Consider the following 15,797-nt stretch of genomic DNA (forward strand, 5'->3'; position numbering starts at 1 on the left):
CTGAGCGTAGACATGCTGTACAAAGTGAGGAGGGAGCTGTTAGCAATCCTGCTGTACAAAGTGAGGAGGGAGTTATTGTTGGCAATAGGGCAGAATCTTCACCTAAATCTCAAACAACATTCAAAGATGTTGAGAATCCCACAAGCAAAGTAAACAAGAGAAAAAAAATGACCCCAAAGAAGGGACCACAAACAAAGCTGGCCACACCTATTAGGATAAGCCCTAGGAGACAAAAAGATGCTGCCACATCATCACAAAAAGAATCTATTAGAGCACCCTATTCTCTATCTTACCAACAGTTGACTGCCCCAACAACCTCAGTTCCACCCTTGAAACCAAATCTGAAAGAAAAACAAGCAGCTTCCCCCAGCAAACCTCCTTCTGTAGTTCCAGATTTAGATAAAGAAACTGAAAACCCCTTTCCAAACCTTTCTCAATTTCCAAGTTGTGAATTTGTATCCACTGCTGAGCTTCCTAGTGTTAACACAACCTTTCTTGATTATGATTGAGTGGACAACAGGGGAGATAGCCCTTTGAGGTGGAGTGAGCTTATAGGTGATGATGATGTATTCAGTGATGACAGTGATCCAACTTATGAACCAGGCCCAGAATACAAGAAGTTTTGTGAGGGGGGTGAGTTAGAGGAGGATGAAATTGATGATGAATATGAGGTAGATGGTAATAGAGACACTGAACAGGCTGATGATTTCAGTCTAGATGACATAGATCTGGAAGTTGAGGAGGTTGCAGAGCTTGAGGGTACTGATTTTATTGACCCTGAGTCTGATGTCAGTGATGATGAGGTCATTGAAGCTAGGGCTAGAGTGAAGAATTGCAATTCAAAGGTAATTGAAATAGCTTTGCAGCTGCAGAAAGAAGTTTGTCAGGGGAAGCTTGGTGAAAACCAACTAGAGAAGGAAGATCAGACATCTGGTGCAACTACAACCCAGCAAGGTGGTGTATGCACTGATAATGAGCAGAGTGATGATGATATTCATACACCAACCTGCAAGTGAGGATGAATTAGAGGGAGTTACCAAGGGTAAAAAGGGTGTGTTAGTGAAGGGAGACACTGACTTCACAAAGTTCAACTGGAAAGTGGGTCTAAGGTTTGCAAACAGAGCTGATTTCAAGGAGGCTGTTAGCAAATATGCAGTCATGCAAGGGAGAGATCTTAGGTATGTCATAAGCAACAAAGACAAGCAAAAATTGGGAGTTAAATGTGTAGAGAACTGCCCTTTCTATCTATACTGTTCTATGCATTCCAGAGATGCAACTTGGTTGGTGAAGAGTGTTGTAGATAGCCACACATGTCTTAGAAACATGAACAAGAACAGACAACTGAAGAGCACTTGGGTGGCAAAGCAACTTCTTGAGTTGTTCAAAGCAAGGCCACATTGGCCAGCTAAGGAGATAGTGGAAACAATAAGAAGAGGGTACAAGGTAATTGTGACTAGAAATTTTGCATACAAGGTCAAATATCATGCTCATAGGATGTTACATGGATCAATGAAAGAGCATTATATGAAAGTTGAGAGGTACTTCAAGGCAATTCAGGAAGCTAGCCCAGAAACTGTATTTAAGTTGGTTGTTGATCCACAGCCTAACACATCAACCCCAGTCTTCAAGAGGTTTTTCACTTGTTTTGATGGAGTCAAAGAGGGTATTGGAAGATGGCTTGCAGAAGAGTGACTTGTGTAGATGCTGCATTTCTGAAGACATTCCTTGGGGGGTCAGATTATGATAGCAGTGTCTAGGGATCCAAATGAGCAGATGTGCCCAATCTGTTGGGCTGTGGTTGAGGGAGAGAACAACCTGTCATGGGTATGGTTCTTTACCCATCTACAGTCCTGCCTTGATTTGGGAGATGGAAGTGGGATTGCTATAATTTCAGATGAGCACCAGGTATAAATGTGTCCATTCTCCATTATTCACTTGTTAATGCATCTACAGTCCTGCCTTTATTCACTTGTTAATGCATGTGTTGATCCAATAGTCTGTTTGTGTGGTTTTATGTTGGGTGTAGGCTATATTGAATGCTGTTGCTTCTGTGCTTCCAAAAGCTGAACACAGACACTGTGCCAGGCATATCTTTGCCCATTGGCACAGGACATACAAAGGGGATGAGATGAAGATGCAGTTTTGGAAGATAGCCAAGTGCTATAACTTGGCAGACTACAATGAAGCACTGGATGAGTTAAGTGAAATGAATGCAGAGGCAGCCTTGGCATTTAAGAGGTACAATCCTGATGTCTTTTGTAGAGCACACCTAGATCCATCTATTAAAACTGATGCCATAACTAACAATATGGCAGAAACATTCAATGCTTATATAATCAATGCTAGGACTAGGCACCTAATCTTCATGTTATAGGATATTAGGGTTGCATTAATGCAAAGGTTAGTGAGCAAAAGAAAAGAAATGGGAAAGTGGAGTTCTATCTTATGCCCTAGGATACACTCTAGGTTAGACAAAGAAAAGGAGAAGGCAGCATACTGTACTGTAATGCCATCCTCAGATAGCTTGTTTAATGTCAGACATATCCTAGATCAAGTGAATGTAGACTTAGTGGCTAAGACTTGTAGTTGCAGGAAGTGGAATATGGTTGGCATTCCTTGCTGCCATGCCATAGCTTGTATTTACTTTCAGAACAAGGTAGCAGAGGATTATGTTGATGTGTGCTACAAGGTGGAGACTTATGTGAAGGCTTACAGTGGCTCAATACCACCATTGGAAGGAGAAAGGTATTGGCCAAGGGTGCCCTGCAATTTGGATCCCCCTCCAATCAAAATTGGCCCTGGAAGGCCCAGGAAGAACAGAATCAAACACCCACTTGAGAATCCTAAGAAGACAGGCTCATTGACTAGATCAGGGATTGAGATGACCTGCAGCATTTGTAATTCAAAGGGTCACAATAAGAGGGGGTTCCCAGACAAGGGATCTGCAGCAGCTACTGAACCACGACCTAAAAAACCAAGAGGCAGGCCAAGAGCTGAACCAACACCAACTCCAACTCCAACAGACCACCCTTCACAGATGGATTCTGCAGCAACTACTGCAACACCTGCAACTGCAACACCTTCCTCAGCCCATCACAGTGCTCCTGTACTACCAACTCTTATTGGCAGGGGTGGTAGAATGATTCTGGGAGGTGAAGGTGCTAGGTCAACTGGAAGAAGTAGGGGAAGCCAAGCTGGGAGAGGTACTCAGGTTGCTGCAGCTAGTACAAGACAAGGAAGAGGGAGAGCAAGAGGAATGGGGAGTCAAGTTGATGCTGCTGTAAGTACTTCAGGAAATGGAAGAGGGAGAGCAAGAGGAAGGGGTAGGGGAAGAAACAACACACCTGTTGGTATTGGTGTGTTGTTTGGTGCTGATGGAAACCCACAAGTATGTTGTCTGACATTGTTTTGTTTTTTAATCTGATTTTTTTTTATTAATTTTTCCTGACATCATTTTTTTTTGGCATGTACACACAATAGGTTTCAAGTTCAAGGGCAAGGACTAGGTCAGCAACTCAGTCAAGCCAGACCTCCACCATTGACCAGCAACCACAATGATGTTGTAACAACTTGAACTACAAATGTTTTCAGACTAGGGATATCTTTTGAACTTTGTTAAAGTTGTGTAATTTTGGCAAGCTAAACTGTGATCAGGGTATTGTAATCTTTTGCAACTTAAAAAACTATGTTTTTACTTCATGGTGGTGCTTAAATATGGGCACCATTTGGATGATAATTAATTAAGTAATGTAAGGTTTTTTAGCTCATTATAGCTTTTTGGTAAAGTTATGCTGCCAAATTTAGAGGTGTTTTTTTTTCCAATTGCAATCACATATAGAACTTGTAAAACACTTTGTACAAAATAGACCTTAGTCATTCTCATTCCATTGAAACCATCCCATTACAAACTCAATCATGTCAAGCCAACAGTACATACCTAAGATAAATACACAACAACAAACAAAAGCCATGAAATAAACAAAGCCATGTACAGATTTTTCTCATTCCTTGAACAATCCATTATCTCAGATTTCATTTGAAACACCTCATTCTTCATGTCTTTAAGTTCCTCCTCCAAATTACCTTTCTTTAATTGCAACTTCTTAATCTTCTCATCTCTGATCTTTTGTTCAACCTCCATCTCTAATATTATAGTATCCTTCTCTAACAATTTCATCTGCTGCTCCTCCAAATCAGTGTGCTCATTCACCCATTTAAAAAATTCACATTGTGTATCCTACACAAAACGCAACACAACACAACAAATCAAATCCAATTAGCCTATCAAATTGTTCAATTAGCCTATCAAATAACTAATTAACCTTAAATTAAGTAAATTACAAAACTTACTGGCCACAGAGGACAACCATAGAACTTCATCCCCATATTAGGCCCATTCCTCACAGTCTTGATAAGGGCTTCCCTTCCACAGTCACACCGAATTTTTGCATTCACAACCCTTTTGTTGGTAGAAGAAGAACCAGAAGTGTATGAATTTCCCTTTCTTGAAGCCATTGTCAAAGGATTTCCTTCGCAAAATGAAAGATGAAGTATGGAAAGAACAGGGGAAGGAGAAGAATAGAGAGAACATAGATCAAGGGGCCTAATTTATAAGAAAAGGCAACATAACTTAACGGTAATATGCCAATTCACCAATTTAACCTTCAAATTTAAGGCCACGTCACCAGTTTACCTTCACAAACCGGTTAACAATTAACCTGTTCCATTTATAGAAAATAGGGGTCAAAGGTGGTTCCATTTAGAAATAAATTAAAGGTCGTTCCATTATTGGAAGACAAGTGAAAGGTGGTATTATTCCTGGCAAATTTTCCTAAGTAAAAATAATTTCAATTTAGGAAAAATAAGTTTAGTTCAGTAAAATTAATTTCAGCTCAATAAAAATAATTTTAGTTTAGTAAAAATAAGTTTAGTTCAGTAAAATTCAGTTTTCTTAAAGAAGACTTATAATAGAAAATCAGTAAAAATATTTAAGTTAAGCAAAAGTAAGGGTTGTTCTCATACGTTGAAATTCAGTTCAGTTCAGCTCCTAATTTCCTTCTCTTATAAAATATTCATTTCAGTTCAGTTTAGCTCAGCTCAGTTCAATTCAGTTCAGCTGAGTTCAGTTAATGAGAACATGCCCTAATTTCAGTTCAATAAAGTTAATTTAAGTTAAAAATAATAATTTAAATTTAACAAAAATAATTTGAATCAAAGAGAAACTACTTTGGAGGAGAGAGTGAGTGAAGGAAGGAAAGATATATCCTCCCCAATGTGTGCGCTATTAGGAATGGAAGTAGGAGCTAGGAGCATTGTTAAAAATACCAATGTTTAATTTAATCTTTATGATGTTGGATTATTTTAATGTAAATATATATTTTCTATATATAACCTTTGCAGTCAAAATTAATACACCGTATTTATGAAATGCTTCATGATTGAGCTACATCCGTAAATAGCAATAACTCAACTATTTTGTTTGCTAAACACACAATGTGTTGCTGTAAATTTGAAGATTTCCCTTACTAAATGCAATTAGATTAAAGGCCATAGTTAGTGATTTAATATAGTCCCGTAAATAACATTATTGGTGATGAAGGAAAGAAATAAAAGGAAGAGATGATATACATACAACCATTTTGTTGTTCCTACCTATAATATCATTAAAAGTTTGACACGTTATCAAAGGGAAATTCCCTGTTTCTCACGGTGAGAAACGAAATTTGTTTCTCATGGTGGCATTTTCGTGAATAAATCAACAACTTTTTCAGTATTGTGGGCTCCACAGTTAAAAAAGTTGAATAAAGTTGTTGGTTTATTTACGAAAATGCCATGTGGGAAACAAAATTTGTTTCTTATCACGAGAAACTGGGGCATCCTCGTTATCAAAAGAGGGGAGAAAATTAGAAGTTAAATATAATGAAACTTAAATTCATTATTCTAATTAATAAAAACATAAGAATTTAAAATTGTATGTAGTGTAGCCTTTATCTAAGGGGTGTCGAGAAATTTACGGTAAGAATGAGAGTGTGAAGGTGCACAAAGCACAAGGTACTGGGTATACTGTTGAAGCCTTGAAAAAATGATTTTTATCTATAAATATTAAAGGGAATATCATAGGCTCATTCATTCTGTTTTGCAGTATAACTCATATCCTTGTCTGTCTCTCCTTTATTTGTTTAAGGTGTTTCAACTTTCTTTCTTTCTTTCTTTCAAACAACGACCAACGTGTTTCTTGAGGTATCATATTCATTCATTCTAATTTTGAATTTTTTACATACAGTATGAGTGAGGTAGTAATAAGCTACGGGGTACTTGGGTTAGTTTATAGCTCTAAAACAGAGAGCTGAGCTTACCTCACCTAATGAGCACTGTGACGTGCTCGATCTACTTTCCTTACCTATTACGGAGTACTTTGTTATTTCTATTATTCAATCAACAATATAAGTGGGTTTGTTTTGTGTTGTAATTGTAGGAAGAATAGAAGAAGATGGGATTTATTGACAAGGAGAAGAAGCTAGTTGTAATGCTGCTGTTTTTGGCGATTAATGGAGCACTGGCTGCAGCTCCAAGAAAGGCCATTGATGTGCCATTCGGAAGAAACTATGTACCAACTTGGGCTTTTGACCACATCAAGTACTTTAATGGAGGCAATCAGATTCAGCTTCTACTTGATAATTATACTGGTACAAACTCTTACTAATTATTATTTACAGTTTACACTATTATAGTTTATAGATTAGAGTGATGGAGTATACTAAATAAATAAATAATGCAGGTACTGGGTTCCAATCCAAAGGATCATACTTGTTCGGACACTTCAGCATGCATATCAAACTGGTTGGAGGAGATTCTGCTGGAACCGTCACTGCCTTTTATGTCTGTCTTACTTTCCTCTTTTACATTCTCTATTCTATACTCTTTTTTATTACCGTAGACCGTACTACATTTCTTTGCTTTCACTCTAATTTTTTTGCAGTACTTTATACAACTGCCTTGCTAACTCTTTATCTTAAATAATGGATCCGAGGTAACAATAGTAGTTGAATCAGTAATGCTAGCTACGAAACAACCAACTAACAATAACACCAATTTTACAATTTTTATCTTCATATGTCCAATATCTTGATTCTCGCCAAAATTTACGCAAATTTATAAAAGACAATTTTTGTGAAACTCACTTTCTAATGTCATTTTTGCAATTTTTTTTTTTTTTTAATTTGTTTTGTTAAGACAACTTTAATCCCATTCTAAATAAAGTCTTCTTTATGGCCTTTTATACAGTAATTTTGATTATGTTTTGCTCTTTAATATTTCTTGTCGCTTTGTTGCTTTTCTTTTTATCATCTTCAAGAGTCAAAGCCCCTTTATCTGCTACTGTAATACATTTGAATTTATGCGAGTGTACTGTTTTAACTGCCTTAATTAATTACGGAGTACTATACTTTGTATAACAAAAGGCTTTTCTAGATTACACTTTTCATGCATACAGATTAAGAGCATGTATAGACATGATTTTTGTTAATCTGTATAGAATGATGTATTAGCTCGCTTAATAAATGAATACTTGTTTGTTAGCTTTCATCACAAAATTCGGAGCACGACGAGGTAGACTTTGAGTTCCTGGGAAACCGGACGGGGCAACCGTATATTCTACAGACTAATGTATTCACCGGAGGAAAGGGAGACAGAGAGCAAAGAATATATCTGTGGTTTGATCCAACCAAAGACTTCCATAGATACTCAATTCTATGGAATCTTTATCAGATTGTGTAAGTAACTTATTTTACATTAGTTGGATATTACTCTACTACGTATTGATTTACTTAAAAAAATTGGACCCGTATGTAGGTTCTTTGTGGATGACACGCCAATTAGAGTGTTCAAAAATTGCAAAGACTTGGGAGTGAAATTCCCGTTCAACCAACCAATGAAAATGTACTCGAGCTTGTGGAATGCAGATGATTGGGCTACCAGAGGGGGATTAGAGAAGACAGATTGGTCAAAGGCTCCATTCGTGGCAGCTTATAAAGGATTCCATATTGACGGTTGTGAAGCATCCGTTGAGGCCAAGTTTTGTGCAACTCAAGGAAAGAGATGGTGGGATCAAAAAGAATTCAGAGACCTTGATTCTTTTCAATTTAGGAGATTGAGGTGGGTTCGCTCCAAATTCACCATCTACAATTACTGCAAGGATCGAGTTAGATATCCAACCATTCCTCCTGAATGCTCCAGAGACAGAGACTTGTATTGATCTCATTCATCTATGTTAACTAATATTATTTTGGGTGTTTCCTTTCTTTTCTGTAATATCATTCATCCTTCTTCTTTTGAATGATACTAATCACCATATTGCGCTATCATTTACTATGAAATTTCTATCAGCGGTAATTCAAATTATGAGTATATTCTAATTTATTCACACATTACATTTAACTTTTTTAAAAATCGACCCCTTAGTATCAGGGCATTCCCAATTCAATGATACACAAAAAGGATTCTACTTGCAAATTAAATAAAATTGCAAGTATGTAGCTTATCATTGAAAATGTTCTTATATTATTGGAGATGCAACGAGTTCCGGCAAGGAGTGAGGGAGGTGCAATGAGGGGCAACGAGTTCCAACTAGGTGACTGGGTGGTGGGGGTAAGGTAGAAGGGTGGTTGGGGAAGGTTTTTGATAAATTGAAGCGAAATAGAAAATAATTAGAGTAGAATAGCTTGCTTTCTCATTGATTATGATTCGAAATATATAGATTTACAAAGACCTAGTCCTCGTATCAAAAGATATCGTAGGATCTTAGGAATTAACATAAATATAGGAGATAAATATATGGAAATATTTTATCAAATATTTTAATATACGATAATATTTCAATACCCCCCTCAAGTTGGAGCATGCAGATCAAAAATGCCCAACTTGGAAAGAAGATAATCAAACTGTGCTTTCCCGAGAGCCTTTGTAAAAATATCAGCAAGTTGCGAAGATGTCGAAACATGAGATGTAGATAACCATCCCTCAGTAATAGCATCACGAACAAAGTGATAATCAATCTCAATGTGCTTTGTCCGTTCATGAAAAACTGGATTCTTTGCTATGTGCAAAGCCGCCTCATTATCACAAAACAACTTAATCGCCTTTGGATGCTGTACTCCAAGACTGAACAACAAGCCCTTAACCCACTTTAGCTCTTTAGAACACGAAGACATGGACTTATACTCGGCCTCTGAAGAAGAGAAAGAAACAGTTGGTTGTTTCTTAGTTTTCCATGAAATAGGAGATTTTCCAAGAAAAACTAGTCAACCTGATAAAGATCGTCGAGTCAGAGGACAAGCGGCCCAATCTGAATCACACCAACCCTGCAGATTTAGATCACAATCAGAGCTTTATAAAATACCTTGTTCGGGAGTCCCTTTCAAGTATCGAACCACCCTCATTGCTGCATCCCAGTGTTCACTACGAGGTTGCTGCATAAACTGAGACATAATATGAACTGAATACGCCAAGTCAGGGCGCGTCACAGTAAGATAGATCAAACGACCAACAAGTCGTCTATAGGACTCTGGATCAGAAAGAACATCGCCTGTAGCCAAACCCAATTTGTGGTTTTGCTCCATGGGAAAACCACTAGGCTTGGAGCCTAATAAACCTCTCTCAGAAATAATATCCAGAGTATATTTGCGCTGACATAAGAATAAACCTGCAGAGCTACGAGCCACTTCAATCCCCAAAAAATATTTTAAAGGACCTAGATCCTTCATCTTAAAACAGTCACACAAATAGGCCTTAAAGACAATCAATGCAGCGGAATCGTTACCAGAAATAATCAAATCATCAACATACACTAAAACTGTAATCTGAGTATCATGAGTAGTTTTAGCGAATAAGGAATAATCAGAGTAAGATTGTTTGAAACCATATTGTTTTAAGGCCGTGGTAAGTTTAGCAAACCAACATCTAGGTGCTTGCTTCAAACCATAAAGAGACTTCCTTAATCTGCAAACCAAAGAGGGATCCGAACTCTGAAAACCAGATGGGAGCTTCATATAGACTTCCTCATCTAAGTCACCATGAAGAAAAGCATTGTGAACATCCATTTGGTGAATTTCCCAATTCTTCGCAGCCGCAATGGCAAGAACATTGCGAACCGTTGTCATTTTAGCTACCGGAGCAAATGTCTCATCATAATCTACACCTGCTCTCTGATGATTCCCAAAGACCACAAAACGAGATTTGAGGCGTTCAACCTTGCCATTAGAAAGAAACTTGGTCTTATAGACCCATTGACTACCAAAATCCTTCTTACCCGGAGGGAGAGGCTCAAAAGTCCACGTGCCATTGTTCTCTAATGCCCGTATTTCTTCATCCATGGACTTACGCCATCCTTCAGATTGCATAACTTCTTTGAAACTTGTCGGATCTTTTGTCTGAACAACTGCTGAAATAAACTTCCGATAACTCATAGAAAAATTGTCACAATGTATATAATGTGCTAAGGGATACGGAGTACCTGAAGACTGATTGGAAGGCGGAGATGGACTATTGGCAAAAACCGAGTGACTAACATAATCACGAAGAAAAACAGACAGGAATTTATCCCGGAAACCGCGGCCCATAGGAGCCTCCTGTACGGATAAGGTGGTGTGTGTGGTGTCACTGTGTTACTGCTGCCGAGTACATGTGCTGCTGCTATTTTGCGGAGTCAGCCCACACCCATCCCCCGCATCGGTTCCAGAAGACTGGGCAGTGCTGGAAACCGACGAGGCCGAGCCCAGGCCATCACCCGCAGCAGTTCCAGCAGGCAGCTCAGAGCTGGAATGTTGCTGGTGTATCGGGGTACTTGCGGCAGGTTGCTGGGGATCTTCAATTGCCCCCCCTGTCGTGGGTACCTCCCCATTATTAACCTCAAGATCATCATATGCATCACTAATATCATACTCAGCAAAATCCAAATGTATATCATCTGACACATCATGCACTCCAAATCAATATGGACATCATCCGGAGAAGCAAAAGGAAATATTTCTTCCACAAATTTAACATCCCGAGACACAAAAAATTCGTTTGTGTCTAGATCATACAACCTCCACCCCCTTTTCCCAAACGAATACCCCAAAAACACACACTTGCGACTCCTACTAGCAAACTTATCCCTTTTAGTCTTTTGATTATGAGCAAAACACAAGCATCCAAAAGTACGAATAGCATCAAAAGTGGGGGGTTTATTAAAAAGAATGTCAAATGGGGTTTTTTTTTGTAGAAGGGGTGTTGGAGTTCGGTTTATTAAGTGAGCAGCAGCCAAAACACATTCACCCCAAAAATAAATAGGCAACTTAGCTTGGAATCTCAAGGCTCTCCCAACATTAAGAATATGTTTGTGTTTTCGTTCTACTCTCCCATTTTGTTGAGGGGTTCCCACACATAAGGTTTGGAACAAAATACCAGTAGCTGTAACACCCCAATAATTCTCTCTTTAAACTTGTGAGGACCCTGAACAATATTCAAAAGAATTACTGGCGTGCTACCGCCACGTGTTCAAACGTTAAGGCTATATCAGAAATTAGCAGCAGAAAAACTAACTCAGTTATAAATAAGTTTCAAAACCAATAACCAAAACCAAACTAAATCATACAACTTGGAACCAATAAGGCCCTTATTCAAAACCCCAAAAAAGTAGTGACAGGGTAAAGTCGTATCCCCAAATCAAAAGTAATTCCTAAATCCTCTAACTAATGCAGATAGGGAAGTAGGGTCGAATCCACAGAGAAACGGATCTTTCTATTCCTAATTAACTAATATAATCTAGATTATGAGGTAACCAATATTTATATTTGAATAATGAACTAACTACAGAGATCAAGAATAAGGAGAAAAACAATAATAAGAAGGCCTAGGGTCACAGCTTCACCAATAATTAATATTCCAGGATAAGACATAATCATTAATAATTAACATTGCACAAATAACATGATTAACAGGCTCTCGCAATTTATTAATCAACATAGATCTAACAGGCTCTCGCAATTTACTAGATCTAAGTTCCTATTAAAAACAACCTTTAATATTAAATTAACATCTGCTCGATTCATCAATTCAATATTGCTAAACATTCACAATCAAATTACATCTGCTCGATTCATAATCTAATTGCAAAGAATTAAAACAATTCAATAAGAAATTATCATGCAATACCAATGATATGTCCATTTTATATAATGTTTTACCCCCGTCCCTTGGTCGTTATTAGTAGTGTTTTTGTCTCTTTCGGGCCACTTTTATTACTAATTTGTGTTTTCTAGTGTTTTCGTAATTTTAGTTGTATTTTACAGGAAATTGCACTCTTGGAGCATTTTCCCGGGCTTTATGGATCAACTACGGAAGCTAGAAGGACACGACCACTTTTGGAGCCCAGGATCGGTGAGAGTCGGTGATTAAGGGCTCGGTAATTGGGATCCCGAGGTATTCGGACCGAGTGTTCAAGACTCGAAGAGGAAATCCGGATTGGGCCGAGAAATCAAGCCCAATCAAAGTCCGAGCCTCAAAATGGAGCAAGGGCCCGATCGGGCAACCTCTAGCACGATCGGGCGCGGCGCTCTAAGTGTTGTGCGTGGCTTATGGCGCGCCCGATCGTGCGAGCCTCTAGCACGATCGGGCGACGCTGATGGGAATGAACGCGAAGAAAAAGGCGGGCCCGATCGGGCGGCCCTTCGCGCGATCGGGCGCGCGTTTTTAAAAGACCTGATTAGTTTAGCCTTAATTTTTGTTTTAGAAAAACGTTTAAGTAGATTTTTGTACGGATTTTAGATACCTTCTTTCTTAGACTTTCTCTCTCTACTTAGAATTTTTCTCTCTCTTAAATTCTCTCTCAACTTTTGTTCTTAATTCTTCCATTAATTCCAGATTTCTTTTTGGTAACAATTTCTTCTCTTTTAATTTCAGCTATTTTATTTACTTCTTTGATTATGCTATTATTTATTTATTTGATTAGTTTAGTTATGACGATGCGTGAGTAGTTTAATTTCTAGGGTTTATGGGGATCTAATAAATGATATGAAGGGGTAATTTTGTGATTGTTAATTATCAATGCTTGGTTGATTTCCTATTGATTGTTTTAATGCTATGCAATTAGGTTTGGCCAGATTTAATTGTATGAGTTTAGTAATATTAATTCGAGATTCGACAGATGAGAATTGATGTTTAGGCTTAGTTTCAATAGGCGGATTAATTTATAAATGGTTAAGTCGAGATTCGACAGATGAGATTTAATACCGGTAAATTAACTCTGTGATTATAATACGTAGCGAAAGCCCTTTATAATCTGATTAACCAATGCTTGATGATTGCTTATTATGAATTGCCCTGGAATATTGTTTATTAGTGAACCTATGCCCTAGGCTTTTTAATATTTGATTTTCTCCCTACTTTATTCCTTTCGACTTTATTCTCTGTAGTTTAGATTTTATTCATAAAAATATTGGTTACTTAGATAATTTAGACTATAATAATTAATTAGGAGTAAAAAGACATGTTTCCCCGTGGAGTTCGACCCTACTTCCCTATCTACTTAGTTAGAGGACTTAGGTAATTATTTTTGATTAGGGGATACGACTTTACCCTGTCAACCAATAATCAATAATAACAAATTATCCCTTCATATTAATTATGGATCCCCATAAACCCTAGGATTAAACTACTCAGACATATTCATAACTAAACTAATCAAATAAATAAAACAAAACATAATCAAATAAGTAAATAAAATAGCTGGAATTAAAGGAGAAGAAATTGTTACCAAAGGAAATCTGAATTAATGGAAGTAATTAAGAACAAGAGTTGAGAGAGAATTTAAGAGAGGGAAAATATCCTAAGTAGAGAGAGAAAATCTAAAAAAGAAGGTAATCCAAAATTACGTACATAATTCGTACTTAAACATTCCTCAAAACAAAAATTAAAACTAAACTAATCAGGTCTGAGAAAAGAACGCGCCCGATCGGGCGCGCCTTTTTCTTCGTGCCCCTTCTCAGCAGCGCCGCCCGATCGAGCTAGATGCTCGCACGATCGGGCGCGCCTTAGGCCACGCACCAGCACCATGCATGCCGCGCCCGATCGGGCTAGCTTGCCCGATCGGGCCCTTGCTTCTCTTCGAGGCTTGGACTTCGATTGGGCTTGATTTCTCGGCCCAATCCAGATTTCCTATTCGAGTCTTGAATACTCGGTCCAAGTACCTCGGTATCCCGATTACGGAGCCCTTAATCACCGGCTCGATGACTCTAACCGGCCTTGGGCTTCAAAGATGGTTGTGGTCTTCTAATTCCCGTAGTCGCTCCATGAAAAACCCGAGAAAATGCTCCAAAGGTGCAATTTCCCTACAAAACTCAACAAAGACTACGAAAACACCAGAAAACACCAATTAGTAATAAAAGTGGCTCGAAAGAGCCAAAAACACTACTAATTATGACCAAGGGACGGGGGTAAATTACTATATAAAATGGACATATCAAGTAGTAAATAAATAAAACCAGAGTTTCAATAAATTCAAACTTATGAAAAGAAATAATCTGCGAATAATAACCAACTCTCTACTCAAAATCCCACAACCCTGATGCGAATGCTGCGTATGTAAGAACCTGTGGTTAATCTGCTCCCCAATATTACAAGTGTAAAAATTGGATCGTCACAGGGTCATTGAAAGGCACGCAAAGGCCATGACCAAAGAAAGACACACATTAAAGCACGCAATCAGCAAAGCTGAGTACATACAAGTTGCGAAACAAATAAGAAATCCATAACATGCTACTAATAATCAATCATCATGCATCATTAAATTATAGACTCAACACACGACTCAACTATTTATATTACTAAGACTCCATTAATTAATAATAGGTAAATCATTATTTTTTTATTCATTGGATTACGCAATAGACAAGGTTGTCCAACCCATGCTCCATTTGGAACATCAATAAACGAAAAACCCCATGTCTCCTTTCGAAAACATCAATAAACATCCAACGACCACGGGCACGACTCCGTGACCGTAGTTAGTATGAGATCTCACCTAACTCCTAGTTTTAAAAAAATATATTTCAAATAAGAGACTCGTAGATCAGACGGCCTCGAGAAAAGTACACGGCTAATACCCCATGTACCCCAACCCCTGATTGTCATTACTCCAGATGTGCACCAATCTAGAGTTTTATTGCTCATTCATCTTAAATTTTACGTGATTTACAGGTTTAGACTTAGTGATGACACATATGCTTAACAATACAAACATTCCAAACACAATTCGATCAAACAAGGCAAGTTTCCAATTTCAATTATTGATTAACTAGTGACAAACAACATTTATTATTTATTCCTTTACTACCTCGGTGTATAAACACCTTGAGTGCATAAGGCACCCCAAAACCTTAACCTCGTCTTATAAGACTTGAATTCTTCCTTTACTCATATTTTAAGTATAAAAAACTTGTTAAAATAAAAAACTGCCCGAAAATCATATTTAGAGGCTGAATTTGGCCACGAGAGGTGGTGCACACTACTAAAGTAGTGATTCTTTCTTAAAACTTTGTTTCCACATAAAAAACAATACTTTTTCATCAAAAATCGGATGAGTTCAGAACCTGATCGGGATTACAACGGGATTAATATTAACAAACGGAAATCTAAAAATTAAAACACGAATTTAAGTGTTCAAAATAATCTGGAATTAAGTTAAACTAATCATTGGTTATAATCACCAAAATTTCAAAACATCATTACTATAAAAGCCCTAAATCAATTGTTCATAAAAA

The 15,797-nt window shown here is 37.8% G+C and overlaps 2 protein-coding genes across 2 annotated transcripts; one reads left to right on the forward strand and one right to left on the reverse strand.

Annotated features, from left to right (window-relative positions):
* Positions 1-3,820: 3,820 nt before the first annotated feature.
* Positions 3,821-4,582, reverse strand: LOC145555549 (uncharacterized). Its single transcript, XM_081617287.1, has 2 exons — positions 4,351-4,582; positions 3,821-4,237 (listed from the first exon to the last, which is right to left on the reverse strand). The coding sequence occupies exons 1-2, from the start codon at positions 4,513-4,515 to the stop codon at positions 3,938-3,940; spliced, it is 465 nt and encodes a 154-aa protein (XP_081473413.1). The 5' UTR covers positions 4,516-4,582; the 3' UTR covers positions 3,821-3,937.
* Positions 4,583-6,141: 1,559 nt separating this feature from the next.
* On the forward strand, positions 6,142-8,254 carry LOC145555548 (xyloglucan endotransglucosylase protein 34-like). The gene is made up of 5 exons (XM_081617285.1): positions 6,142-6,240; positions 6,476-6,686; positions 6,779-6,879; positions 7,579-7,772; positions 7,852-8,254. Exons 2-5 carry the CDS (start codon positions 6,491-6,493, stop codon positions 8,252-8,254), a joined length of 894 nt encoding a protein of 297 aa, XP_081473411.1. The 5' UTR covers positions 6,142-6,240; positions 6,476-6,490.
* The last annotated feature ends 7,543 nt before the right edge of the window (positions 8,255-15,797 follow it).

The sequence above is a fragment of the Chenopodium album genome, chromosome 8 (assembly GCF_948465745.1).
Source record: "Chenopodium album chromosome 8, dcCheAlbu1.1, whole genome shotgun sequence".
Lineage (NCBI taxonomy): Eukaryota > Viridiplantae > Streptophyta > Magnoliopsida > Caryophyllales > Amaranthaceae > Chenopodium > Chenopodium album.